Genomic DNA, 27725 nt, shown 5'->3' with positions numbered 1-27725 from the left:
ACACACACACACACACACACACACACACACACATTACATATGTACATATACACACATATAAATGTATGTTGTATCTATCTAACTCCTCTGAGTAGGTGTGTGTGTGTGTGTGTGTGTGTGTGTGTATGTGTATGTGTGTGCGCGCGCGCGCGCGCGCGCGCGCGCGTGTGTGTGTGTGTGTGTGTGTGTGTGTGTGTGTGCGCTACGCAGTTCGGGGTTTTTGTTTTCTTTCAACGTGAGGATTAGTGTTTTTTTCCTTTTGAAACCTCTCCACCCCACCCTCCTCCCCCTCCCCCTAAAAGAAGTCGATTACAACTTGGCAATTTCACTCGCTGGATAAATCATGATCTACCACAATAACTCGCGTAATAAATTATTTTTACATGGCTGTTTTTAATTTTTTTTTTAAAAACAGATAGTTTCTTCTTAGACAAATTTAATAAAATTGCCAAGTTGTATTCTTTACCCGAGTCCTTTTGCCATTGCCATCAGAAATATCAGGAAAAGACTTTGTGCATCATGGAAGTAGAAAATTAACTTAAAATAAGAAGTCATCAGCCTGATGATTGAATTTTAATGAAATTGAGTCAAAGTCGAAAATGATCTTCAAGAGTTCTTCAAATAGACCAATTTTGTATCGTATATTTCTAAAATGGGGGGGGGGGGGGGGATGATTGATACCTCAACATTCTACGAGTACGCCGATTTATATTAAGTATTTGGAAATGCTGTTGCTAAAGACATTAGACAATATTATCATAATTTTATTCAAAGCTGCGCTGATATGTGACTATTTTTATCTTTCGAAAACATTTTAAACTAGAAAAAGAACAGAGAGAAAAACAGAAGAATAACACTAACAGCAGTTCGCTACCTTAGAATGACTAAGTTCGATCTGCTCAGTACCTAGATCTAATATGGGGAATTAAAAAAAAAAAACGGAGTTTCAAAACATGTCAATTTTTTAATTTTTAAAAAGCAATTCTTCAAATAATGTTACAGTTTTGATAGAGCAGATAGAACATTAAAACTTGGTTGCTGACCACGTGGTCTCAGTAACCCAAAAAAGCCAAAAAATGATAGATAGAACTTTGTGATTAAATGTTTCTAAACACGATATTTTGGGATTGTGTGCATTTGTTTTTGTTTGTTTGTTTGTTTGTTTGTTTATTGGGGGGGGGGGGGTGCAGGTTAACTACTCTAGCATTTTAGAAGTGTTCTGTCTATGAATCAGAAGTATCCGTATCAGACTACTTGAGGGTTTCTTGAGTCATCTCATGTATGGTTACACAATTATAATTTACTATCTTGCAATATTTATTTTGCTGTCTCCCTGTTCGCCGAGTAATGGGACGCCAACTTGAGTTGAAGATACTAGATGAAGGGTATCACTCAGGCACAGAGAGTCTTGAGTTACAAGGGGTGGTTGGCGGGTGCTCTGGTGTGGTTTGCTTCTTCTTTCCTATCAAATGTCTGTCGTCTTTATCTCCCCTACTTCTTTTTGTGTTTGTTATTCTCTTGAAACACCTCTAATCTTCGGCACTTATATGACCTTATTGTGTTGCAAGTGCCGTAAAACACTTAAGGCCTACTAATACTAAACTCGATAAGTTATATAACAGTATTACAATAATGTCTCATGATATCACTGTGTCGCATCAGTGATGTCAACAAAGAGTTGGATCTACGGGCTGATTTGGATGCTTCGTCTGCATTTAAGCCTACTACTAGTAAAAAAAAATGTAGTACCGGTAACCAAAGTTATTAACAAAATTGTTATGTTCCGGCTTTCTGTACATTGTTGAACAGCCCGAATATTTTGTTGCCACCTTTTCCTTGACTCTTCGTGTGTGTCCTTACAATGCTAAGATACCAATTCCTTTACATGTTGTACTTGTCTTTGAATCTGATGATCATAGGGCCTACTGATTATTTACACATGGATGATGACAACCTCTCTCTCTCTCTCTCTCTCTCTCTCTCTCTCTCTCTCTCTCTCTCTCTCCCTCTCTCTCTCCCCCCCCCTCTCTCTCTCTCTCTCTCTCTCTCTCTCTCTCTCTCTCTCCCCCTCTCTCTCTCTCTTTCTGCATTTCTCAACCTGGTTTCATTGTTACCAAAACGTCACGAGTTCTTGCTAAGTGACAAATTGGTTGAAGACGAGAACAGAATAACATGGATTAAAATTATATGAATTATTGCCTTGATTGATGAGAACACACAAACACACACACACATACACACACACACACACACACATACACACGCGCGCGCACACGCATTCGCACTCACACACACTCACACACACACACACTGCGCATACACATTAACACACACACACACACACACACACACATTAACACTCACACACACATACACGCTCGACACCCGGTTGGTAAGAGGAAGATGGAGAGGGAGGGAAAGAGGGTGGCAGGAGACTAGAGAGAGAGAGAGAGAGAGAGAGAGAGAGAGAGAGAGAGAGAGAGAGTAATATTCAGTTATTTGGTTAGCTTTGTGTAGGCCTAGGTGTAGGCAGAGCAGACCAGGGCCAGAGGCCAAAAACCAGGCTGGAAACTGGAAACAACTTAACAAGAGGTGAAAAAAAAGCGCCAAGCGTCTCGTCTGCTGAACTGAAAAGGTTTTGTGAAGTTTGAAGGCGAGCTTGGCCCTGGCAAGCAAGAATCTTGTTCCGCAAGTCTTTCTAATCATCCAGTCGCCAGTCTTTCTCGTCTCGACACCGGCAGACACAGACGTGTTGACAGTTGACAGTGTTGTGTCTCTACTCAACGTCCCACCGTTGTAAAATTGCCTCATCAGTAAGTTTACCTTAGGCCTAGATAATGATCATGTTGTCCAATATCTAGATTCTAGAGTCTAGATCTAGATCTAGATCTAGATCTAGATTCTAGATCTAGATTTCTTGATTCTCTCGACACTGAGCGGGGTGTGGGACCAGCTAGGCCTACCGGCCGGACCATTCGTTGTTTACACACTGATGATGCTGGCCTCTCTGCACACAATAAATTATTTATCATAGAGGTCTAGATCTAGATCTAGATCTAGATTAGTTCAAGGAACAGAGAGCGTTAGGAACGTAAAAAGGCACGAGGACAAGACCTATGCTCTTGCACGCACGACAGTTGAAGGGTTGTAAATTGGCCGTCGTTATTCGGACTCGAGTCCGAATAACACTTTTTCATATTCGGACTCGAGTCCGAATAAAAAAAATTATTATTCGGACTCGAGTCCGAATATGAAAAAATGTTATTCGGACTCGGGTCCGGAAAAAAGGAAGTGTCTTCGTTCTATGGATCTAACGTTCAGTGCTTCCAATTTTCCGCCATTTTTTAGTTTCCCTCACACCTTATCTGCCGATCCAATGCCCGCCGCCTCATTGATACGCCCCCCCCCCCCACGTTTCCTACTTTCTTTGTTGTAGAAAAAAGGTAAAATTGAAGATTAGCAGACCACCTGGCACCTGCATATTATGAGCTGTGTAAAAGAATAAAGACCATTCGTTCAAATACACAAGCCTGTGTCATTCGATTGTTTACCAAGAAAAAAGTTGTGTTGCTGTGTAGAGCTGAGCATACGGCAACTTTTGATTCCATAGACCAGCGCACAATTCATTACGTAGATCTACGCCAAGACTATCTTATTATTGTAATAATGATCAGTTGCCGGGGGGAAAAAGACTGACGCGTATGCGACGTTCAAAGCCCGGACCGATAGTGCCCCCCCCCCCACCACCCTCCCCGACACGCACACAGCCACACGTGTGCAGGCCGCCCATCCGACCCCGACACACGCTAACAAGCCATCTTTAATTGCTTCTGATGACCTCTTGACAAATAAACATTTATTAGAAGAGCTATAATTTTTCAGGCCGGCCTCAAATTCATCATAAGATTAAAACTCGGCTCCTGCACAAAACGCCTTTTTGCCCGAAGTGATCCAGGTCTCTACTCAGCCTGAGGCGAGTCACGAGTGAGGCAGGACAGGAAGCCGGATTCACGAGTCACAGGAAGTCGGAAGTGATGTCATGCTGGACAAGAATCAGAGTCCGAATAACATTTTTTCATATTCGGACTCGAGTCCGAATAATCACTTCGTTGTAAATTATTGAGACCAAATGGGCGAGGGTGTTAAATTGTGTGGGGAAAAAATTACGTTATAGCTCAATTAAGTAAGCTAATTTGATCGTCTTCAAAGATGCTATGGCTATTTCATTGTTCGAATCGAGCCGAACTACGCGGGTCGCCATTTTGTTTTGCCCGAAAGTTCTCGCAAGATCTACTCCTCCCCTCTCTCTCTCTCTCTGTCTCTTTCTGAATACTGTCTATCGGTGAGGACGATCAAATTGACCGAAACAAAGTTAAAAAATGATGTTAAAACACAAAAGTAAATTAATTTGGTTGTCTACAAAGATGCTACGGCTATTTAACTTTTCGAATCGAGCCGAACTACGCGGGTCGCCATTTTGTTTTGACCGGAAGTTCTCGCGCTACTCCTCTCTCTCTCTCTCTTTCTCTCTCTCTCTCTCCACTGCCCACAGACAAAATTGTACGCTTTTAGTAGGCTACAGTTGTAATGGAACGTTTGTTCACGGCACAGAATTCTACAATTTTTCTGTTATCACAGTGTAGCCGGGGTGAGAATAGTGCAGGCGAGTCTTTTGGCTATTCTCACCCGGTGCGCGTTCACCGTTATAGCCTAGATCTAGGCCAACAAATTTTGCGTTCACCCTAAACCACAGAATTCTACACTGTGATAGCCGTACCTTAAGGCTAGCCGGCTAGGCTAGCTGTACTTTTAGGACGGCTAGACTAGCCGTACTTTTAGGACGGCTAGGCTAGCCGTACTTTTAGGACGGCTAGACAATCAGGCTAGCCGTATTTATTATTGATGGCTGAATTGTAAATGAAATTTTTAGTTTGTAATGCTTAAAATATTTGATCAGACAAAACCAAAAGGTGCCTTACTGACTTGCATGTATTTTAAACCTGAATAATTACTAGATCTAGATCTAGATCTAATGAGACCTGTGTACTCAACAGTTGTTGTTTTTTTTTATAGTAGAAGGTTTTACGGCTCTCGCAACTGCATAAGGTCATATGAGCGCCAAGGGGTGGGTGTCAACAGAGAAGTCTTTACAGGGAATCGGACTTATTCTGCTCCCCTCTCTAGCTTCAACCGCACAAGGTCTGCTTCGACTATCAAGGCACCCCGGAAATAGCAGGTCACAAGAGAGTGACAAACATACAGAGCTGGTAGTAACGGAGTACAAGTACTCCGGTACTTGTACTTACGTTACAATTTTCGGTACTTTTACTGTACTCCGGTACATTTTTTAAACCAGTACTTTTACTGTACTCCGATACTTTTTATAAAAGTACTTTTGAGTACTTTTTAAGTACATTTTGAGTACTTTGGTAGCTTAATGAAAGGGTAAGTGCAGGCATTTCAGATCATAATTTACGGAACAAAAACCCGATCAACCGCCAAGAGTTAAAAGTTGAGATCAAAGAACGGCCCGTCGCCTCAAAGATCAGCCACTATCGTGAATGTGATCACAAGCGTTGTAAAACTCCTTGAAACGGTACAGTGTTTGCCCCAGACGGGATCACACCAAGGTGTGAACTGACCGATGCGTTTCTTTTCCCCAAACATCACACTCGCATCTGACCTCACCACCTAAACTTACATCACTCCCTGGCTGGGTATGGCCTACAAGTTCGCTCCAGGCGGGATCACATCAAACTGTGAACTCTTCCCTGACCATTGAAAGCAGTTTTTCCTGAATTTGCGAGACAACCTGAATTTTAATTAGTGTGGTCACATCGTAATGGCGCGTAACGACAAAGGAGGTTGGGGGGGGGGGGGGGGGACTCAATCAGAGATGGAAAGCTAAAATTGTTGGACAGGTAAAGGAGAGGGGCAACTGGATAAACATAGATAAAGATCTCAAGACTCACGATAGGCTAATGAGTGTGTATATATAATATTATTTATGGCATGCCTCATGCCACTGTAATTGGTCATCAGGTCGACCACTCTTTGCTTGCCATATGTCATAAATCCACCCAGGGGTCACGTCAGTTCATGGGTCACTGTAGATTCTTCCTTGGCTTCGTTGGCTAAGATCCTAGGCTTTCTCAGTCTGAGAAAGCCTAGCTAAGATCCCATATTTTCCTTGCTTCCGAGCACTGGGATCTTAGGCGGAGACTACTGCAGTAGAGAATCTTTGGTTACACTACACTTACTAGACTCTAGGAAACTATTGTATTTTGGTTTGCCGTTGGCGCCGTGGACTACACAGTGTGACCAAAATCTGTCAGACCACTATAATCAATTGAAACTGAAACTGTGTTCTCAATGTGTATCTAACAATTTTTAGGCTGCCTAAATTTCTTTTAAACTCTTTTGGGTGGTTTTTGCTTAAGGCTACATTGATTCCTTGAGGATTTGTTAATGAAGAATTCAATGCACTTTTCCATTTCTATGCGGGTCATTTTCATCAATTTTATGTTTTCTTAAGAGCAACTTTCTTTCTACATTTTTCAATTTGGATACTCTTTCTGTAGAACTTTCCGACCTCTTGGACAGACTTACATTTGATCACATTGTCTTGCTCAAACATTTTCTATTCATAATATCACTTACCCACTAGTTGCGTCTGTTCGTTTGGGTTGTTTTTTGTTAAATTTCACCGACCATTTCCACCGTTCAGTGCGTACATTGTATATTCAAATGCTTTGTATACTGTTTATATTTTTAGTAATAAATAGCCTAATTTGTCAAATATACTGGATAAGTTATAAAATATGATGTTTTGCTTAAGCGCTGAAGTGTTTTAGCATATTAGCAGAAAGTACTCAAAATGTACTCATAAGTACTTTTTAAAAAAGTACTTGTACTCAAGTACATTTTATAGGAAAGTACTTTTACTGTACTTAAGTACATTTTTTAGATTGTACTTAAATTTGTACTTCAGTACTTTTTAAAAAGTACTTTAACAGCTCTGCAAACATACAAAAGAAGTTGAGGAAAAATGACGATAGTAAGGATTAGGAAAGAAAAAGCAGCAGTTCCCTGTTGTAGATCAGGCACAAGTTATGAGCGTGACATGAATCAGCCCATTTACACTTCTACTGTGCTTGAATGAGAAATGTCCCCCCCCTTTGGGAATGGCCTAAAGACACTACAGTCAGTGGCACTACCCCGGGGGGCTCAACAGGTTTAAGTGGATAGGGCCAAACCTAGGTCTAAGTACAGCTAGACTGGCAGTCTAGCCGTACTTAAGTAAGGCTAGACTCTCAGGCTAGCCGTTTAAAATCGGCTAACCACTTCGATAATTTAAAGCAATCCAAGCTCTTTTCTTTATTTTCATTTTTTCTTCTTTTCTTCTTTCTTCTTTTTTTTTTCTTGCCTCTTCTGTCCCCTTCTTCTTGAACATTTGGAGTTTGGAGCTAAAAAAAGAGCCAGAGAACCAAATGAAATTCTCCAGGCCAGAAGACGCGATTTCTGGGATTTGGCTCCAACTTGACAACCCTGACTGTGAATAGATCTAGATCTGTCTATTCGGACACCAACACGATCCTGTGGAGCATCAGCCCCGGTAATCTCAGCCCTGTTCCCTTTTGGGTCATTCCGGTAAAACAAGGGAGGGGGTAAGAATAGTGAGACGAGACATAGGTTATTCTCACCAATAAAGAAGAGACCTTACCCTGACCCTAACCCTACCCCTACCCTTGCCTCTACCCCTACCCTTATTTTATCCCTATCCCTACCCTTACCCGTACTCTTACCCCCACCTCAAACCTTAACCCCTATTTCCGAGATCTGGAATCTAGATCTGTATAGGGATCTACTCCTAGGCTCAATTCTTATTACTGTCTTACTCCTGTCATTTAGCCACACCCCTGATCTTATCTAGATCTATCTAGATCTATAGCCAGCTCGAATAGGAGCAAAAAATCTTGGAGGTCTCGTGTGCGAATTGGGCACACATTAAAAAGACCCTTTCAACGTGGTACTAAAATCGATACTAGATACATCATGTAGTAGATTAGTGTAGGCTACAATGTAAGCTTCGGCCGCCACCCTGGCAAAATTCAAACATGCTCATATGACCTAATTCAATATTTTAAGAGTGCAGTAATACACTTACCAAAAAAAAACCCATGCACGAATTATGCACGCACGCACACAGACACACCCACACACACACATGCAGTTGCGAGTGCAGTAAAACACTTACCAAAAAAAAACAACCACACACACACACGCAAGCACACACGCATGCATGCACACAAAGAGAGACAGACGCTTTCAAACACACACACACACACACACACACACACACACACACACACACACACACACACACACACACACACACACACACACACACACACACACACACACACACACACACACACACTCACACACACACACACACATACAAACACACTCACACACTCACACCATATCTAGATCTGTAGTATAGCCTAGTCAAAATGAGTCGGAGGCAGTTGCAGTGGGTGGTTCTAAATGTGGGTGGGGCTGAGATATGAGGGTAGGTACCGTTGAGTTCAAAGGATTTCCTTGGTTCAGAGGACATTTTATGTGTTTATATGTTTCATTCACACACTCACACGCAAACGTGCTCATATGACCTTATGCAGTTCCGAGCACCGTAAAACACTTCTTGCCAACAAAAAAAAATTAAACATGCAAACGCACACATACAATAGTAACTGGATTAGGCCGTGGGGTTGCAGAAAGCAAAGCATTCCTAAAACGTGGGCTCATGAGCGTGTTTTGGTTACTGGGTCTCTGAAGAAAGTGTGTCATGAACTTTACCCCCATTGTCTGGGCTGGCACAGGACAAGCCCTGTCTAAGAACAGTTTCCACAGGCTCTCGCTTGCTTTTTTAAACTTTTTTTCAAGAAGAGTTTCATTAAGCCTAGTGGTTAGGCTACCTGACTCGTAATCGTGAGATTGCGGGTTTGGGGGTTCGAGCCACGGGCCCGACGTTGTGTCCTTGGGAAAGGCACTTGACACAAATTTTCCTCACTTTACCCAGTGAAAATTTGTTCCCAGCTATAGACAGTGAAAGATCTTGTCAGTTTGTTAGTGTTTGCGGGCTTAATTAACCCGCTGCTTGCATTGTATGCTTCCCGGGAAGCTGAAAATGTTTCTGAGTGTTCTGTGGTCTGCTGGGGTATTAATAAAATAATATAGTGTAAAGCGCATAGAGCTTGCTTTCGAGTGGAGACATGCCATGCGCTATACAAATGCTTTTTATTATTTATTATTATTATTATTAAGAAACGACGGTGGGAATGGGCTCATTCTTTGCTGAGCCCTAAACACATTTGATTGGCTGTTAGGTTACTATCGTTGTAAGCGGTGACTACAGTGACTGGATAAACGAGCAAGTGTGTGTGTTCACCGCGTGCAACTAAAGGCGGAGGCGGAAGATTCTGAAACAGTTCTAACGGTTTCAACTGATTATCTCGTTTATTAGAAGAAATATTCATTTACGGAGGGAAAGAGTTGGAAGGTGGGTGGGGCTCATGATTCCTTTAGCCCTTCACTACGCCCCGCCACTGGTGGGAGGAAAAAAGGGACAGAACTTAATTGGACTTATATTTCTTTCTAGAGTTGAACTCTTTATTAGCTGCACTAGAACTAGAATCTAGATCTAGATTTATATATATAGGCCCTTTCTAGTTTTAATTTCTTCCAGGTTTTTTAAAATGAATTATTGTTGTAAAAATATAGATCTAGATTTAAATGGATTTATTAGGTTCTGCTCAAAGATTTAATATTTTATATCATGTGTTCACTTTCCTTCAGAAAATGTTTTTAAAGATGTTTGTAAGATGAGTTGAAGGTCTTCAATAATTTATGATCTGTTTTGTTTTTTATCCAGTGGGAAAATACCAGCTCATCTACTTTAATGTGCGAGGTAAGTGTACATACTTTTTAGAATCTATTCTAATATAATTGTAAGAAGTTTTATCTGTTACAAGAAAGTTGAATCTTGAATTTTGATTCGCCACAAAAGATTTCTAGTTCTAGAATCTATGTGCTGCAATGACTTGACTTTTCATTTCCATAGAATTACAAAGTTGTATCTGCTCTGCGGGCCTGCCGTACCTAGTTTTGAGAAATTTGACGTCAAAGATTTTACGTTTCACAATATGTCAAGCTTTTTCTATTGCAATTCTTCGAATATCTTGATGCCTATAATGCCTCCAAATAATCTTAAGATTTTGTAGAGCAATATACTTTGGAAATCTGTTTTGTTTTTGTAGGTTACTTGATTTGAATATATTAGGCCTACACATGTATGTTGGAAATCTTATTTTCTTTTCATATCCATACTTTTGTAATATGTGAGGCAGCGTGGTGGAATCAGGCTCTCGTTAATTTTGGGGCATGTAGAGTTTTTGGGTATCATCTTAAAGCTTGTTCACTTGTCTTTATTTGGATGAAAAAAATGTCCATTTGTCTTGAATACAAGTCGAGATATTTGCGAAAGAAGGAGGTGGGGGTCATCTGTTTTCAGAGGTAAAATTAGTGAGAAAAGGACCGCCACAAAGATGAGTTATTTCCTTAGCTTAAGAGTAACTGAAAATTTACATTTTTTGTGCCTTTAATCAACGTTTTTCAGAGAAATCCACACAGAAATGAGTACTTTAACTTTAATGGGCATGAAAGGTGTTGAGCATAAAAACAAAAATTTGATACAAATTAACAAACCTGGGGAAAATGCAAGTTTCTTCAATTTGATTATTTTGACGAGAGCCTGATTCGACTACGCTGCCTCACATATTTTATTATAGGTAGGTTATGTGGGGTTTTTTTTCAGTAGACCTACAGGCCTACATTATATTTTTTCCTGTAGAGTACGCAAGAGTGTATGACTGATTTTTTTGTTTTTTACTATGGCTCATAGTTGTCAAGTTAAAGGTATACCATACATATTATAAATTCAATTATCATATTAACATTTCTACTACTACAATCTTACAGGTAGGGGTGAAGCCACCAGATATCTTTTTAAAGACAATGGAATTGATTACGATGAGGTCAACTGCAGAGAAAACTGGGCAAAGGAGTGGAAGTCACAGATGGTTGGTTACTGATTTTTTATTTTAAAATTTTTTGGTTTTGTTTGTTGAGGCAGGTGAAATGTGTTAATCAGACTCTTTTTCAAATCGGGTATTTAATCTTTTCTGAATAGGTATCTTTGAACAGTCATTGGGAGAAATCATGTTTCTTTGTTAGGGGTGTGCGTGTGCTCAAGTCCACTCAAGTACATGTAGCCCCTGAAATGCTTGAGTACTTTTTAAATCCTCAAGTACTTGCTCAAATCCTATACTGCTGAGTGCTCAAGTAATGACTTAAGTATCAGTAGGCCTACTTACTTTTTTCACCCAGTGGTATTCAATAGAAACAAAGACTGCTATTTTCATCATTTTCTCATTTTTCTTTATATTATATACTATTCTAACCATCTCAGAAATTTTAATTAAAATATTTTTTGTTTGTTGTTTTTACTGTTTTTAATTATACATATCATGACATAGTAGAATGAGGCGCTCGTTAACTTTTGGACTTGTCTGTCGAGTTATTGATATTATCATAAAACTTTTTCATTTGTCTTACTTTTGATAATAAGAGTACCCATTTATCTTGAAAAGAAAAAAAGTGGACAGATTTGTAATTGAAGGAGGTTGGGGTCGCATGGTGTCAGAGGTAAAGTTAGTGAGAAAATGGCCACCGAAGTTTGGTGACTTCCAAAACTTGAGAGTTATTGGAAACTGCAAATTTACACCTTTTTTAGTGCTTTTGATCTTGTAAATGTTTTTAAGAAAAATCCACTCTGAAATGCTTTTAAATGGATATAAAAGTGTTGAGCTAAAAAGAAATAATTAATAAAGTGGATAAAATTTGCACAATGGGCAAAAAAATGTTGGTTTCTTTAATTTAATTATTTTGATTAGTATGACGAGTTCCTAATGTTACCACAATGCTACATATATTTCTCTTTTCTGTTTTTGTGTTATTGTTATTGTTAATTTCAGGGTGATAAAAAAACAACGGTACAACTTTTTTTCTAAATATCTGGCACAAACTTTGTACTAGAATATTGTAATTTGGAACAGATATAATAATTCATTCAAAAGGAATTTATTTGACATAAAATTCACAAAGAAGAAACTTATTTTCGAAAACGGAAATGGCTTTTACTTTAATAAAAAACACCTATGAATGCAAAATGTACCTATTTAAAAGATTTTGTAAGGAAAGTCATGAATTGATTGGTTTTGTTTTTTTCTTTCCTTTTATTTTTTAAGTCTGATCTTTCCATCCCTGTAACCTGTAAATAATATTCTCCTATAGAGTTAAAAAAATATTTTTTGAATTCTGAAATTCCGAGAACCAATAGTCTATGTCCTCCTTTGGACTCGATACATTTTAACACGCCGTTCGTAATGTTCAGTGGTGGCCAAACACAAGGATCCACTCAACCGTGAGTACTCAAAGCCACCCACACTGTACACCTTTTAGTTGTTGCCCAAATAGACAGCATTTGTAGAGTTGATATAACCTGAAAGGTGAATTTATAAGTTTTGCTAAGGAACCAAATGTCATAGAGGAAATGTTCATGCTTTTCAAGACGATCAAGGAATCATGAGCACATTGCTATTCCCTGATAGCTTTGCAAACAGGAAAATGGTATTGTCGCAGATGAAGATCTGCCTTGAGAATGCGGACTGTTGAGATGAAGGAAAGACATTGCTGCAGACATTGTTTATGGACAGACACTCATGGGGCTCATCTACTGAATTCTGCACCCTGGTGACGTGTTTGTTTGACCTGAAGTTGTCGTTTTGTCTGGGAATTTTTAGGTCTGATTCTCTACAGGTCCTAACTAATGGACCACTTCCACCCTTGACATCAAAGAAGGCCTTAAGGGCACTTTAACATATTTCGGTACCTTGTTCAAAACTTATGAAATGAGTTGGTTTTGAGGAAATGTTCAATACAAAAAGCTTTCTGCTCTTTACTTATCTTAACCACGATCTCAGCAGGCAAAGGAAACTTGAAAAAAACTATCTGCAAAGGAGCTGTTGGCATGTTAGACCACTGTAGTTTGCAATATGGCGCAATTGTTGGAATTTTTAGTGGTAGGCCTAATGGGAACTAGTGCGCCGTGCTACAAAAATGGGGACATAGCTGAAAATGGGTTGTTTTTTTACCCGCTATGTAGAGCAATACTATTCTGTGGATTTATCTAAAATGAATATCAGACAAGCAAATTCCTTTTGACTTCCAAATGTTGTGAACAAATTTGAAACGCAAAACTTCAGTGTGAAGGAAAATATTAACAAAAAAAGTTGTACAGTTTTTTTTGTATCGCCCTGTATAATTATTGTGAGTAGCACAATATGCAATTCAAATTTAACAAGGATCAAAAGATATATATAGGTACATAATTATGTAGGGAAAGAAAGGAGGGGTGAGGGTGGTTAAACTTAGCTTTGGCATCAATAAATAACACGTTGAGCCTGTGCTCAGGATTTGAGTAGGCTTATATACTAAAGTACTCACTTGAATATTTAACAATTAATGGGACTTGAGTTGAAAATGCTGGACTTGCACACCCGTAATTCTTTGTTGTTTATTCTTCTCAAGTTATGTTTTATTTATCACTGTAGAAATAGGACATACACAAGCTTTGACATTAGGCAAAATGGAAAGTCAAAATTGTAAGAGATAACTTTTTATTCATCGTACATTTATCTATACTGAATTTACCTAGTAACAGTTTATTATAGTTTATAACTATTACAAAATGCATTGTATTTGAAGGTAAAATTTGTCTTAAGCACTACAGTTCTGCCATTCTAAAAGTCATTTTCTAGAAAATATAAAAGTAGCATAAAACCAGTCATATTTAGCCATCTTTCTCTGGTAGTTTGTTCTTATTGAACTTCAAAAAGTTAAAAAATAAATGGAAATACACTGTATTGTTTTGTCTTATCAATTTTTGGGTACAGCAGCAAGATACAAGATGCTAAACCTTTTTCATATCACAGAGAGTTCATTGCAGTATTTTTAGATATGTTATTATCAGTTTATACCTACTTCAGGAACTTAACACATGTCAAATTGTCTTTAAAACACAGGCCTTTGGCCAAACGCCGTGCTTGAAAGACAACGACTTGAGCCTTGTACAGTCTAATGCCATTCTCAGATATCTGGGCCGTAAGCATGGTAAGTGAACTGTCCCCGGGACTTTCCATTACTTTCTGGTGTCTGCGTTTTAAATGTTAAGTTAGGCTTTTCAGCATACACACAAAAGATATGAGTCTGATTCCCATCTGGCAAAGATATTTTTTTGGGGGGTATCTTCGTCTTTCTGCTGAGATATATAAGAATCTCACTGCCTGGGTTCGCCATTATAGGCAGGGTTGAAAAAAGGATCTAAATTGTGTTGATGGAGGCGCAACTTGTTTTCAAAAACTGTTTACCTTATGGACTGTCACTGTTGTATTGATTGCCTTCCTGATTGTCTCAAGATGTGTGACCTGGTCTGAGAAGGCTAGATCTAGGTGTAGATCTTTCCTACCAGAAGATCAGGGTGTGGCTGAAAGACAGCAGTAAGAAGAAACCAAGGAGTAGTAGTATGGTGCTCTGAGAAAACTGTGTGTCCATTTGTTTTTCTTCTTTTTGTTCTGTCCACTTGATCTCAGAGTTAGTTTTCTTAACAAGGTCTTATCTCAATGTCTAGTTATTTTAAAATGTTCCATTATTTGGATGCAGCTCAATAGTTTGGTAATTCAATGGTTCTGTTGGTTCCCACACCCACACTGCACAAGCAAGTGCTGGATGGCCTGTGTTGTCTAAAGTTTGCAGAGACCCCTTAACTTTTTTTTGGTTTGAAATAAGATTATTCATTTGAACCTGCCTTTAGAAAAGCCTGTCATAATGGCAACCCCCCCCAACCACTCCTTTTGTAATTACCTCTATAAAACAAAAACCTGCTCAACCTGAAAACGGGAAGAGAACTTCCTTCTATTCGGAGGCTTTTGACCTGTCTAAGACAAGAATTCTAGAAGTACATTTCCGGCTCAACCCTAATTTGTAACAAAACTCCCAAATTTGGTTCCGCAGACTCTAATCTTAACGCTCCGCTGCCAAGTGAGAGTTTGGGGAAAGGGGTGTAATTTGAGGGTAGTTGTTACCCCACCAATGTGAACCCTGTGTGGTGCAGTTGATCAGGATGATGTGGGTGTGAAATCTCAACACTGCTTGTGAAAGTACTCAAGTGGTGCTCCAGCATAATTTTCCCTTGTGAAATTCATTTGACCAATGTCTACTGGGGCCAGCCAACAAAAAAAGTCCCTCTAATCGATGTTACACTCAGGGGAGGGGTAGTATTGGGTGCTTGTGCTTATAATTACGTTAATGGATGGGGCTTAGAGTGGGAACAGGGGAGACGTTTAACCGTTTCTGTTTTTAATTGGTCAAACAGTCAATGAGATGCAAACATTTGGGATAATTGATAAGTAAGACTGACGCATACCCATATAGGCTAGGATAGCACTTTGACTTTGAGGGTGTGAAGTTTTGACCATTGCTTGTGATCAGACAGGTGACCCATGGTTCCACCACGCTACCCTCTGTAGCCCCCCTCCCCCTTAAATTCCCCTGTCCGAGAAGGAATATATCCTAGATGGAATTTTTTTCGTGCTCCTTTGCAATTCAGGGTCTCCAGTATCTTGAGCCTTTTTTCACTGGAGTCGGGAAAATCAAAGTGAACAATTTTTATGCCATCCTCGAATCATATCTGAAGGCCCTACAAGTTTGAAACAACCAGGCTTAGAATATTAGATATTTGATATTTGATGATGAGTGAGTACAGAAAATAAGCAGATAACCATTACTTTTATGGCCTTTGTGTTTGCCTCTCCATTAAGAAGCCAGTCTCTTCTTGGAGACAGGAAATTTTGTCTCTTGTCTTTTTTATCATTGTAAAGGCTGAGGCTGGGTAGGAAATCTTGAGCGGATTTTCTTTTTGAACATATATATACTGTGTACTAGAATAAGTGACCATGTAAGAGTACTTATCAGTAATTCACCTCTTGCTGTAAAGAAATTCGGGAGCATGGGGAGTTTAAAAATAGATCCACAGTTTAGATATTATTATCATAATATATAAACACACATGGACATCTTTGCTTGTGTTACCTCTATGTTCTGTTATCACTTATGTCTAGGCTACCTTGTTGTGCCATCTCTGCTTTCTTTATTCCTTCTTTTTTCTTGACTAACCACTGGGTCAAGGGCTCTGCTCTGCCTTTGAAGTGACAATTTGTGTTTGGTTTGGCAATGGACTCATAAATATGATAAAGAAAAGCAAGGCATGAAAAAGGAAAAGTATTACATGTGCTTGAACTACTGCTTACATGTAGGTGGTTGGTGGGTGCTCTGGTGGGGTTTGCTCCTTCTTTCCGATTAAACTTATGTCGTCCTTATCTTCCCTCCTTCTTTTTTGTGTATGTTACTCTCTTGCAACATGTAATCTATTCTTCGACACTTATGTGACCTTATTGTGTTGCAATTGCCGTAAAACTCTTACTAAAACTAAACTGCTTGCATGTTTGAAAAAAACATTAGAGATAGTGATTATAAGCACTTTCTGTCAGTGGATCTCATGCAAGTGTTTGAATGTAATTTCATTTTATTTTCTCATCTATTCTTAATCAATCTCTAAAGTAGTTATCACAGGATGAAAGTGGGTGGTTGGCGGATGGGTGCTCTGGTGTGTTTTGCTCCTTCTTTCCTATCAAACAACTATCATCTTTATCTCTCCTCCTTCTTTTTTATGTTTGTTACTCTCTTGTAACACCTCTAATCTTCGGCACTTATATGACCTTATTGTTTTGCAAGTGCCGTAAAACTCTTACTAAAAAAACAAAAAAATACCCCAGGATGAATGAGCTTTGATAAAATTTGTTGGTTGTTACTTTGTATGCTCTATTTTTGCACATTATCTGATTTCTCTGTATTTGTGTCAAGTTAAACGTGCAACTGTTTGAATAAGGTGAGAAATGGTAATGTTACTGTTTTAAAAAATCTCAACGGAGAAATGGGGAAAAAATTGTGTTTTATTGAGTGGGGTAAGTCACGGGTTGCTGGTATGTTTAGTTATTGTTTTGTTTTTGTCAGAGGTTTCCCTTTTTGGCTTCAGGTATTTGAGCCGTCTTGAATTCTGAGCTGAACTCAATAATGAGGGTGTTCCCGCTCAAGATTGTGAGTGGCGATGTTGTCTTCTATTATCTCTCTCCTATTTTGTCGCATGTGCTTAATGCTATGTTTTGTTGTTGTGAATTAACATTTTGATATTTTCTGTTGTTGTGAATCAACACTGTGAACAAGGTTGGGATACAAGTTAGATTTATATACAGGGTTCCCACTCAACTGGGAAAACGGGGAAAAGCTGGGAATTTCATTTTCAGATTTCCCACAAGAAGGGAAAACACTGAAAATGAATGAAAACAGTAATATACAAGAGAAAGCCGGGAAGTCAAAGGGCTGCCCATAATTGGTCGCTTTTAAGGACAAGTGGGCATACCCAGATTTTTGCGGGTTTCCAGAAATTTTGACCTACACTAAAAGTGGGCATTGACATACCTATAGGAAAAGTTTCGTTTCATTGGTATGTATATTTGTTTGGTTTCCAGAAATTTAGACTTACACTAAAAGTGGGCATTGACATACCTATAGGAAAAGTTTCGTTTCATTGGTATGTATATTTGTTTGGTAGAAAACTCTCCTTGTTTTTTAAAGGAATTGAACCAGGAGCAAAAACTTTACCTTCGATTTTCTCAAAACAGCATTTTCTGGGATAGCCCCCTTGCGCTTAAAGGCGAACAATTATGAATTTGGCGGAATCATTAAGATTTTAAAACTTTTTAAACTACACGTCACGTGCAGCTAACCTTAACACCCTCTGTGCACAGAGCCCTTGTAGTCGCCCAATAACACTTGGCCCTTAGAAAAACATTAGTAAGTAGTAAGGCCAACTTTAGTTTGACAATTTGTTAGAAAAATTCTTGCGCCTATGCGTTGTGGGTGGCAGCCTAGACCAATGAGAGAATTTTAAACCAAAGAAAAGCTCCAAAAAACTATCAAATTTGAAGCTTGAAACAATCAGCTGCGATGCAGGCACGGTGTGTTGTGCAGTGATGTACAGTTAAGATCAGCAAAGGCTTGTGATGCGTACTGTCGGTTAAAAATTTTTTCATTATTGCTTTTGCAAGAGTCAAACCAAGAGCCAAAAAAACCCTGAATCCCCGCCCCCTCTTTTTTTCTAACTTGACTGTGGAGATGTCTTTCATCACACCTTTGTAATTTGTTTATGGTAGTTTCTTTAGGCCATTCCCAAAGGGGGGACATTTTTTGTTCCAGCACAGTAGAATTGTAAATGGGCTGATTCATCATGTCACGCTCATAACTGTGCCTGATCTGCAACAGGGAACTGCTGCTTTTTCTTTCCTAACCCTTACTATTGTCATTTTTCCTCTACTTCTTTTGTATGTTTGTCACACTCTTGTGACCCGCTATTTCCGGGGTGCCTTGATATAGTCGAAGCAGACCTTGTGCTGTTGAAGCTGGAGAGGTGAGCAGAGTAAGTCCGATTCCCTGTAAGAACTTCTCTGTTGACACCCACCCCTTGGCGCTCATATGACCGTATGCAGTTGCGAGCGCTGTAAAACCCTCTACTAAAAAAAAAATTAAAAATTTGTTTATGTAACGGTTATACTGCTTATTCTGTAACCCTTGTCCTTGACACTGACAGCACCTCACGGAAAGGGACTGTCCATGACTATATTACAATTTTTGTCTTGCATTAATTTCTGTTCATTTCCTCTTCCTAGCTCTCATCTTTAAAAAAAAATCACTTTGAAAATGGTTACAACATCTGGGGAAAAACTGGGATTTTTTTTCTCCTTGATGAGTGGGAACCCTGTATATACTTTCTTTCCTTATGATTCTTTATGAAAATCTGTGGGCATCTCAGAAAAAAAGGCAAATATGTTAACTGAGAATACTTGTAAACTGCTAGAAAAATATATTTTCTCTTTACTTCATCTGTGCTTTCACTGTTTTAGGCAGTAACTTCTTCAGCTCTTTTATTATAACGCCTTGTGCATACATACATATTTTACCTTTTGCTAATTCTAAATGTAAGTAAACTCCTACTTTTTGTTTATGTGTGATTTTCTTTGCAACAACAGTAACAAAATCTAAATCGGTTACTTTTTCTATCATTTTCCACATATTTTTTCAAGTACCACTATTCTCTTCATGGCTTTCTCACTTTCTGTTGTGTGTCCATTTAATCCTTCTCCTGCACTTAAGTTTTACTATTTTTAACTGGTTTCATTAACCATGCCTTAAGATCCTCCATTCACATGGCTGTTTGATAGTCAGAGGTCTTTACGTTTGCAGTGGTTGGGAGTTGTTGATTCATAACATAGGATTTGGCAGCAATACTGATACTGAGGCATAACTGTGGGGCTTGTTTTTGAGAGATGTTCATTTGTTTGGTAGAATAACAGGTGCATTCAGCAAACAAATAATTTTCATAAGTGTTTTCAGACTGAGGGTGTGCTGATAGCTCAGTTGGTATCATGTTGGACTATGGTGTGGGTAAGGTTGGTTTGAGTCCCCAATGAGGCATTTTAAGCGCGAGTTGTTTGAAAATTCCTGAAGGCTCCCCACCCATTGACTCCATAGTGCGGAGGTGGATTTTGAATCTGGATTTGCTATCTGTTAATAGCCTTACAATATTTGAAAGGCGTTTAAAACTCATCTTATACCAATGTTTGTCTGAATAAGATGGACTCTTATCTTTCATTTATGATTGAAGCTATGACTGACAAATTGAAGGGTTGAGAACTTCACATGAGTCTGTTGCTGGATTTGTGTGTGTGCAAGGTGTTCTTAGTTTCTCTCCCTTTAACAATACCTTTACTGCCATTTCTATTGTGCTTTTTTAATCAACTTTTGTTTCTGAACTACTGATCGTCTTGTCATCATCTTCACTTCTTTCCTAAAGAGATGGTTATGGGAACACCATCAGTTCTGTCCATATCACATGACTGCTATCACTTAACTACATGCATGCAAGAGGCTGCAGACTGCATTCAACTTTAAAAAAAACATAATGTCTATGCGAAGGGTATGATTTAGTTAAGCGTATTTCTCATTACCCTGTATGAAGGCCCAGGATTGAAAGGGTTATGGGCATGTCAGAAAACTCATTTTTTTTGTATAATTCTTCTGTCTTTTTTCACCTGTATGAAATTTATACTGATGTACTCGTTATTTGCTGAAATATGTATTTGTGTGTGTGTGTATGTGTGGGTGTGTGAGTCTGTCTGTCTGTCTGTCTGTCTGTCTGTCTGTCTGTCTGTCTGTCTGTCTGTCTGCCAGTCTGTTTATATCAGTCTGTGTGGGTGTGTGTGTGTGTGTCATTGAAACCCCTGAAGTGTTTTCAAAGACTTTGTAGTAAAGAATACCTTGCTCAGTGTTTTAGTTGCCTGTGATGATGTCGTGTCAGTTTTTCTGTTTTTGTGCTGGTGGATGGTGTGTGCTGACTTACTGCCTTTTTATTTGCTTATGGCAAAGATGGCAGTTATTGCATTGACTCGCTCTAGTGGGAACTTTGGAATTTTCACTTGAACTCTAAGAAGCTGTGTTCCTTCAGTTATTTCATTTATTTAATGAATATGCTCTATGTTTGTCCATCTGGTTACCTTATTATGTGTTTAGTATATATATGGTAGAGAATGTGTGTGGTTGGCGGGTACACTGATGTGGGTACTCAAACATCTATCATCCTTATCTCTCCTTTTTTTTGGTGTTTGTTACTCTCTTGTAACACCTCTAATCTTCTACACTTATTTGACCTTTTTGTGTAGCAATTCCTGTAAAATGTTTACTAAAACAAAAAAGGGGAAGAGAGTCGGTGAATGAGTCATACAAGGAGAAATGGAGAAATACAGAGTATGGATTGTTTTTTGTGCCACATACGCTTTTGAATGCACGCTTTTTATTTGTTACTCAGAAGGGTCATTGAGCTATATTCTATTTTGTCTTGTTTCTATTTTGTCAGGTCTGTACGGGTCTAATGAGGAGGAGGCTGCCTATATTGACATGATAACTGAGGGTATTGAGGACTTGAGAGTGAAATATGTGACTATGATCTACAAGAACTATGTAAGGATGTCTGATGAGTTATATCATGGACATAATGGTTGCTTTTATTAGAACATATATGTAAGGGGTCAGGAGGTTTGATTTGGCAACAATTAAGTGTGCCTCTTGAAGAGGGAAGCTAAACATACATGTCATATTTATATCACATGATTGGTTTGATTTTAATTGGCTTTTTGTTACGTTGTGTTATAACAAATTTCTGAAAAGGGTGGAGAAAAAAAGCATGACCATTTATAAAATGTAATCTTTTTTATTACTTGGGTACTTACTTATTGAAAATGGTTTCTTTTGGCATCTCTTCATAATATAGTCTACAAATAAAGCTTAAATCCGAGGAGCTTGAACTTGAACTCTGTCTTTGTTTTTTTTGTTTTTTTAAGCCATGTTTGAGTCATACTGTACCAGAAACTGGACTACAGGTGTTTTTACTTTGCATTTGTGTACACCCTGAGCCTTTGCATCTAGCAATTGTGTAAAATATGTCAGTACATGTTTAAGTGGTTTAACCGTGCTGCCCTTTCTCCTTTGACACAAATGTTGGTGTGTAAGTCAAAGTGATGTGAAGAATACAATGTGGAACCAAAGATGCATGTAGTCCCTGTTTAGTGAATTAATATAAGCCTAAGTATTATTCAACTCCATTTTTGGTAATTTTCGTTTTGTTTTGCTCTTTGAATTTCCCTACTGTTTTGATGTCCTTTTCAGGAAAATGGCAAAGAACCATATGTGGCTGATCTGCCTAAACAGTTGCTGCCGTTTGAGGTTTGTACAAATTGTATTAAATTTGCTAAAATGCATACATTTTCCTGCAGGAGACTGACATCTGCAAACGAATTTCGGCCGAGTGCTTAAATCTCAGGACTGATCAGTCATTCATTTTGTACGATATGCCATTTTCCCTACAATTATGAAAAAAGGGATGTAACCACATGTTAGTTGCTTCATTTTAAGAGATGATGAATCAATTGATCATTTATCCCCCTTCATTAACAGCTGTTTGGTGGTCGCCTTTTTTTAGGATACCATAGTCGACTATGGATGAGTTGATGTCAGTGGGGGAGTGAATAAAATCCCAACTCATCTGAAGTTCAACGTAACGATCAGGGCTACAAAATCAAGAGACACAACGAAATCTTTTCCAGTGCTCATATTTTAATTTTAACACTGTAGTAATAGTAAAAATGGCGACGACAGGAAGAATATTAGTTATATCTAATTAATACAGTTGAAGAACTTGCCATGACGGCCACCAGTATAAAACGGCCACCTGTACAAACGGCCACTTTCCATTTCCCTTTTTGCATTTTTTCTTAATTATTTAACTGTAAAACAGTTACCTGTTCAACGCAGCCGCAGCCACCTTATTTTATCAACCCACTGTCAAATTTATCTGCCTCAGGCGGCCAGGCGTGGTCACTCATTGCCCGACGCTTTGTCATAAATTTTGAATCGGCCCCTCACACTGTGGACTGGCTGTCATAATCCGTTCACCTGATGTTATTGTTAGTCCCTCCAATGAATGTTTACCCTAGTTAACCAATGGGTAACAACAAATTTTCAACTCCTGGTGAGGGAAGTGTGTGATCTGTCACGACCTGTACGCCACGCCCTCAACCCATGCTCAAATCGTATGTGAGGTGACTGGTCACTGTTTTGTTGACCTAATCTGTAACAAAGTAACAATGGACGTTGACGTGAACTTGTGACAGAAGTGTTGCTCGTTCTCTGAGTAGTGGCGGCCTCTGTGTTTGTTTTACTACGGCACTGGTCTTTGTCCCACATTCATTTATTCTACCCTTGCACAAACTCGGCAACAAGCTTACCAAAAAACAAAACAACAAAAAACCCCAAACTTTCTTACATCACCCACCCCCTTTTTCAAAAGAAAACAAACACCCTTTTGAACTCGCCTTACGGCAGTCCAAAGCCTGAGATCGACCCCGGTTTGGACCTCAGCAGAGAATGGTTTGCCTTCTTCATTTTGATCAGTCCTGCCTAAGATGGCCACCTGTGTTATACGGCCACTTTTCTCCTTGACAATGGGTGGCCGTTTTACACAGGTTTGACTGTATGTGTAAGAGAGAGGAGGGGAGGGGAGATGGAAGTGTCCACTGGCAGCAAAACTAACAATAGGCTTGCTAACATAACATGAACAAATTAAGTTGTATTATTGAGTACGATATTTCAATCCCCTTTATTCAGTGTGTACAAACGTACTTCTTTGCTATGGTACTTTTATTCAGTGCCGAAACAAGTCTCTTTCATGGTGCCATGACTGATTACACACTATACTTTAAACACACATACTATCTTCTTAACTCACATTAGCCTGAGCTATTTTTCACCCAACAACTATTGCAGCCTGACAGCTTTGGGGTATATTGAATCGTTGACCACAAAAAGACTGAAAGCTATCGTCATTTTTAAAATGCAACAATAGAAAGACAGAAATTCTCTCACAGAAAGAGAAAACGACATGTAATTTGTCCGAATAGTTTGTATTTTACCAATATTTTGGAATGGCAATGTCTAGGGGTTACGCAATTTTTTTAACACCCAATTTATGATAAAATCATCTAGCGCAATACGCGGGTAACTGGCTTCATCTATTACAGCTAAAAAAAGTATCGCACATAATTTCACCAATTCATTAATGAAACGAAACAAGTGGGTCAACTGTTGGCTCACCGCTTCCTGTAGCTTGTAACTGAAAAACACCGGAGATATCGATTGATAAAGCACATCCTGTAAATACATGGGTTTCGGCAGCTGGGCTGGCGGCTCATCTCATAGTAAATACACGGGAATAGGCTCAAGTACGTTAATGCTTAATGCTTAACCTGAACAAAAAGAGTTTTAATAAAGACAAACCCAACAACTTATCCTGTTGGTGTGGAGTGGGGGTTTTACTAACAACTTACTTGGGGAAATATTTAGTGTTCCTACCTATAAAAGCTGGGGACAGGTTGCATTTGATATACTCCAAAGAAATTTCTATTGGCATTTTTCTGACATTTCTTTCGTTCTTTTGTACTTTCTAGAAACTTGTGACCAAGCATGGTGATGATAAATCTGGTTTCTCTGTTGGAAACAAGGTGAGAGAGAATTATGGTTTTTTTTAAAAGAATTTGTTTTCTATTCAATCAGTCTGTCTAAATCAATGTTTGTTTTCTGATGGCTTAGAATAGCTCGGATATGTGTCACTCTTTCTTGTAATGTTGTTTTGTTTTATTTACTTTTCTGTTCAATGGGTATCCTGTAAAATAGGCAAACCTACTCCAATCACCACCTGTCCAAGACAATCATCTGTACAAATAACTACTTCCCACTTCCCTCTTTGCAGGTTTTTAAAATGTTATAACGACACTTTCTATGAGGTTTCTAATCAACACTGAATGTCTGTCTTGGACAGGTTCAAACATCTTTCATCTTTATCTCCCCTACTTCTATTTTGTGTTTGTTACTCTCTTGTAACACCTCTATTCCTTGGCATTTACATAACCTTATTGTGTTGCAAGTGCCGTAAAGCACTTACTAAAACTAAAGGACAGGTTCGACTGTAGTAGCCCTAATGGTTTCAAACTTGCTAGGTTCAAATACACATGCCTAAAACTGAAAATTAGGAGTTCCTCAAATTGAGGTCTCAGTCATAGCTTTTTTTCTTTGTTTTATATTTTTTAACTTTCATGTTATCAATGGTTTCGTGTCACTGCTTTGGCAGATGGAGAGTTTATCCTGTTGCGGGATGATGTTGCGACCAACAGATATTAAAAGAAGTAGAAGCATGACTTGCCTTACACTTACAGTTGCTACTTTAGAACATATATATATATATATATATATATATATACCGTCGAACCTGCCTTAACGGAAACCTGTATAAAACGGAAACCTATCTTTACGGAATCTCCCCACTCCCCCCTTGATATATTCCTCTTTAATTACCTGTATAAAACGGAAACCTGTCCGACGCGGAAACAGAAAGAAAAATCCGCTCCCTTCCGAGGGTTTCACCTGTCCAAGACGAAAAATGTTTTGCCTGCTCAGCCCTGATTTGAAACAAAACTCGCAAGTTTGGTTCCGCCGGCTCTAAACTTAATTCAATGGCCATGCCGCTAGGAGAGGAAGGGGAGTAGTGGTGCAATTTGGGGGTAGATGTTACCCAAGGAGGTTTTGATGTTACCCCATCATGTGAGCCCTGAGAGATGCAGATGGTCAGGGTGGTGTGGGTGTGAAATCTCACGACTGCCCATGAGAGTGCTCCAGTAGCGAGCCATTACGGAAACTTTCCTGGGTAGCCAGAGGTGTGAAATTAGTTTCACCAATGCCTGCCGCCTGGATTGTACGGCCAGCTGAGAAAAGAGTTCCTCGAATCTTTGTTACATGATGGCAGTGAGGGGTGGCATTGGTTGACTGTGCTTATGACACCGATGGGTGGGGCTAAGGGTGGAAGCAAAGGAGATGTTCAAATGTTGCTGTTTTTAATAGGTCAAACAGTGGTCCTATGAAAGGCAGGCACTGGTGGTAATTGGCTAAGTAAGAGTGACACATGTCAGTATCAGACAGGATAGCTGTTGAGAGGTGTGAAGTTTGACCACTGCTTTGCTGATCGGACAAGCGATCCTTGATCCCAGCGGCTGGGCCTTTGAATCCCCCCCTAAATTCCCCTGTTTATGACGGAAAATGTCTGAGACGGAATTTTTTTCTTGCTCCCTTGTGATTCCGTCTTACACTGTTTGACTGTATATATATGTGTGTCACAATGCAGTGGAATCAGGCACTTGTCAATTTTTGGGCATGTGAAGTTATTGGTTCACCTTAAAGCTTGAACATTTGCCTTGTTTTCGATGAAAAAATATCCATTTATCTTGAATACATGTCGAGATATTTGCGATAGAAGGAGGTGGGGGTCGCTGGGTTTCAAAGGTAAAATATGCGAGAAAATGGCTTCCAAAATTTGGTTATTTACATAGCATGAGAGTCCGTGGAAACTGATAATTTACATTTTTTGTGCCTTTATTCAACGTTTTTCCGTAAAACCCACACAGAAATGGGTTATTAAATATATATAAAGGGTGTTAAGCCCAAATAAAAAATTTTGATAAAAATTGCCAAACTGGCAGAAAAATGCCAATTTGTTCAATTTGATTATATTGACGAGCACCTGATTTCTCCACGCTGCCTCACATATATTAAATATATATATATATATATATATATATATATATATATATTTATATATTTATATATTTATATAGATATAGGTTTGGTTACTGCTTTGCTGTTTTGAGGTGGAAATGAATACATTTTAGTTTCAGTTGACATTTCCTTAGTACAAAATGAATCATGACACTTATATTACAGAAGAATTGGAATACGGGGCCCCTGACAAGCTGGGCATTACCAATGCTGGACTGTGTGTTTTAACAAAAACTGTTTTGACTTTTTTGTCTTGACGTTAGAGACAAAGATTTAAAACTGATTAGAATTATGAGGGTTTATATATATATTTTTTTTTCAATGTCCGCAGCGGTCTTTTGTTGACTATGCCCTGTTTGATCTCCTTGACATCAACGTGGTGCTGGCCCCCAACTGTCTGGACGACTTCCCGGCTTTGAGCGCCTTCTACAAGGCCATTTTGAACCGCCCTGGTATTGCAGCCTACAGGGAGACTGAAGCCTTCAAGGAGAGAACCATTAATGGAAATGGAAAACAATAAAAATAGCTACATAGTTAAATGCTTGGTGGTAGTTAGGCGTTTCTCTTTTGAAGGGAAGCCCTAAGTGGCCATTGTTACCAGATTTGTGCTATATATAAGAGAAATTTGTTTCTCAATCCAAGGGCAAATATTATGTTTCTCATTTGTTGTTGAATCTATTTTTTTTTCTTTCATCTCATTTTCAAGTATGAAATGGAAATATGGTTAAGAATATAAAGTATGGCTGTTACTACATTCACTATGCTCCTTTTTTTTTTGATACATCAATATTTTAAATCTATGAAGGTTTCAGTGCCGCATTTATATTGATGCCACTTGTTGGGATTTCCCAAACTTGAGTTGTTGAGCCTGTTTTAGCAACTAGCTCAAGATGATTTATGTCTAGAGATTTTACTCTGTGAATATAGATCATCAATTTTGTTGTATGGTGCTAGACTACAGAGCAAATGGCTAAGGTACAAATCTCCACAGGAGCATTCTTGAATTGTCCATTTTCAAGGGAGTTTTCAAGGCCCTTCACCTGCTCAGCTGTTTGAGAGGGATATTAAATTCAGGGCTCCTTTCAGAGACTTTGCCTTTTAGATAGAAGCTTTCAGCTGTTTCTTATATTCTGAGTTGTGTTTACATTGTTTTTACTTAATTAATGTGCTGATATTTTTACTCTTTTAAAATATTAAACTTGATCTAATAATTA

At 38.8% G+C, this 27725-nt stretch overlaps 1 protein-coding gene across 1 annotated transcript; it reads left to right on the top strand.

Moving 5' to 3' along the window:
- The first annotated feature begins 2526 nt into the window (after positions 1 to 2526).
- LOC101851411 (glutathione S-transferase P 1) lies at positions 2527 to 27725 on the top strand. Its single transcript, XM_005099345.3, has 8 exons — positions 2527 to 2813; positions 9938 to 9973; positions 11044 to 11144; positions 14208 to 14295; positions 21209 to 21312; positions 22018 to 22074; positions 24354 to 24407; positions 26843 to 27725. Coding segments are annotated over exons 1-8 (630 nt in total). The 5' UTR covers positions 2527 to 2812; the 3' UTR covers positions 27032 to 27725.

This window comes from Aplysia californica, unplaced genomic scaffold, assembly GCF_000002075.1.
Source record: "Aplysia californica isolate F4 #8 unplaced genomic scaffold, AplCal3.0 scaffold00210, whole genome shotgun sequence".
Taxonomy (NCBI): Eukaryota; Metazoa; Mollusca; class Gastropoda; order Aplysiida; family Aplysiidae; genus Aplysia; species Aplysia californica.
The sequence above is the reverse complement of the archived record's forward strand: the minus strand, read 5'-3'. Positions and strand labels throughout refer to the sequence as shown.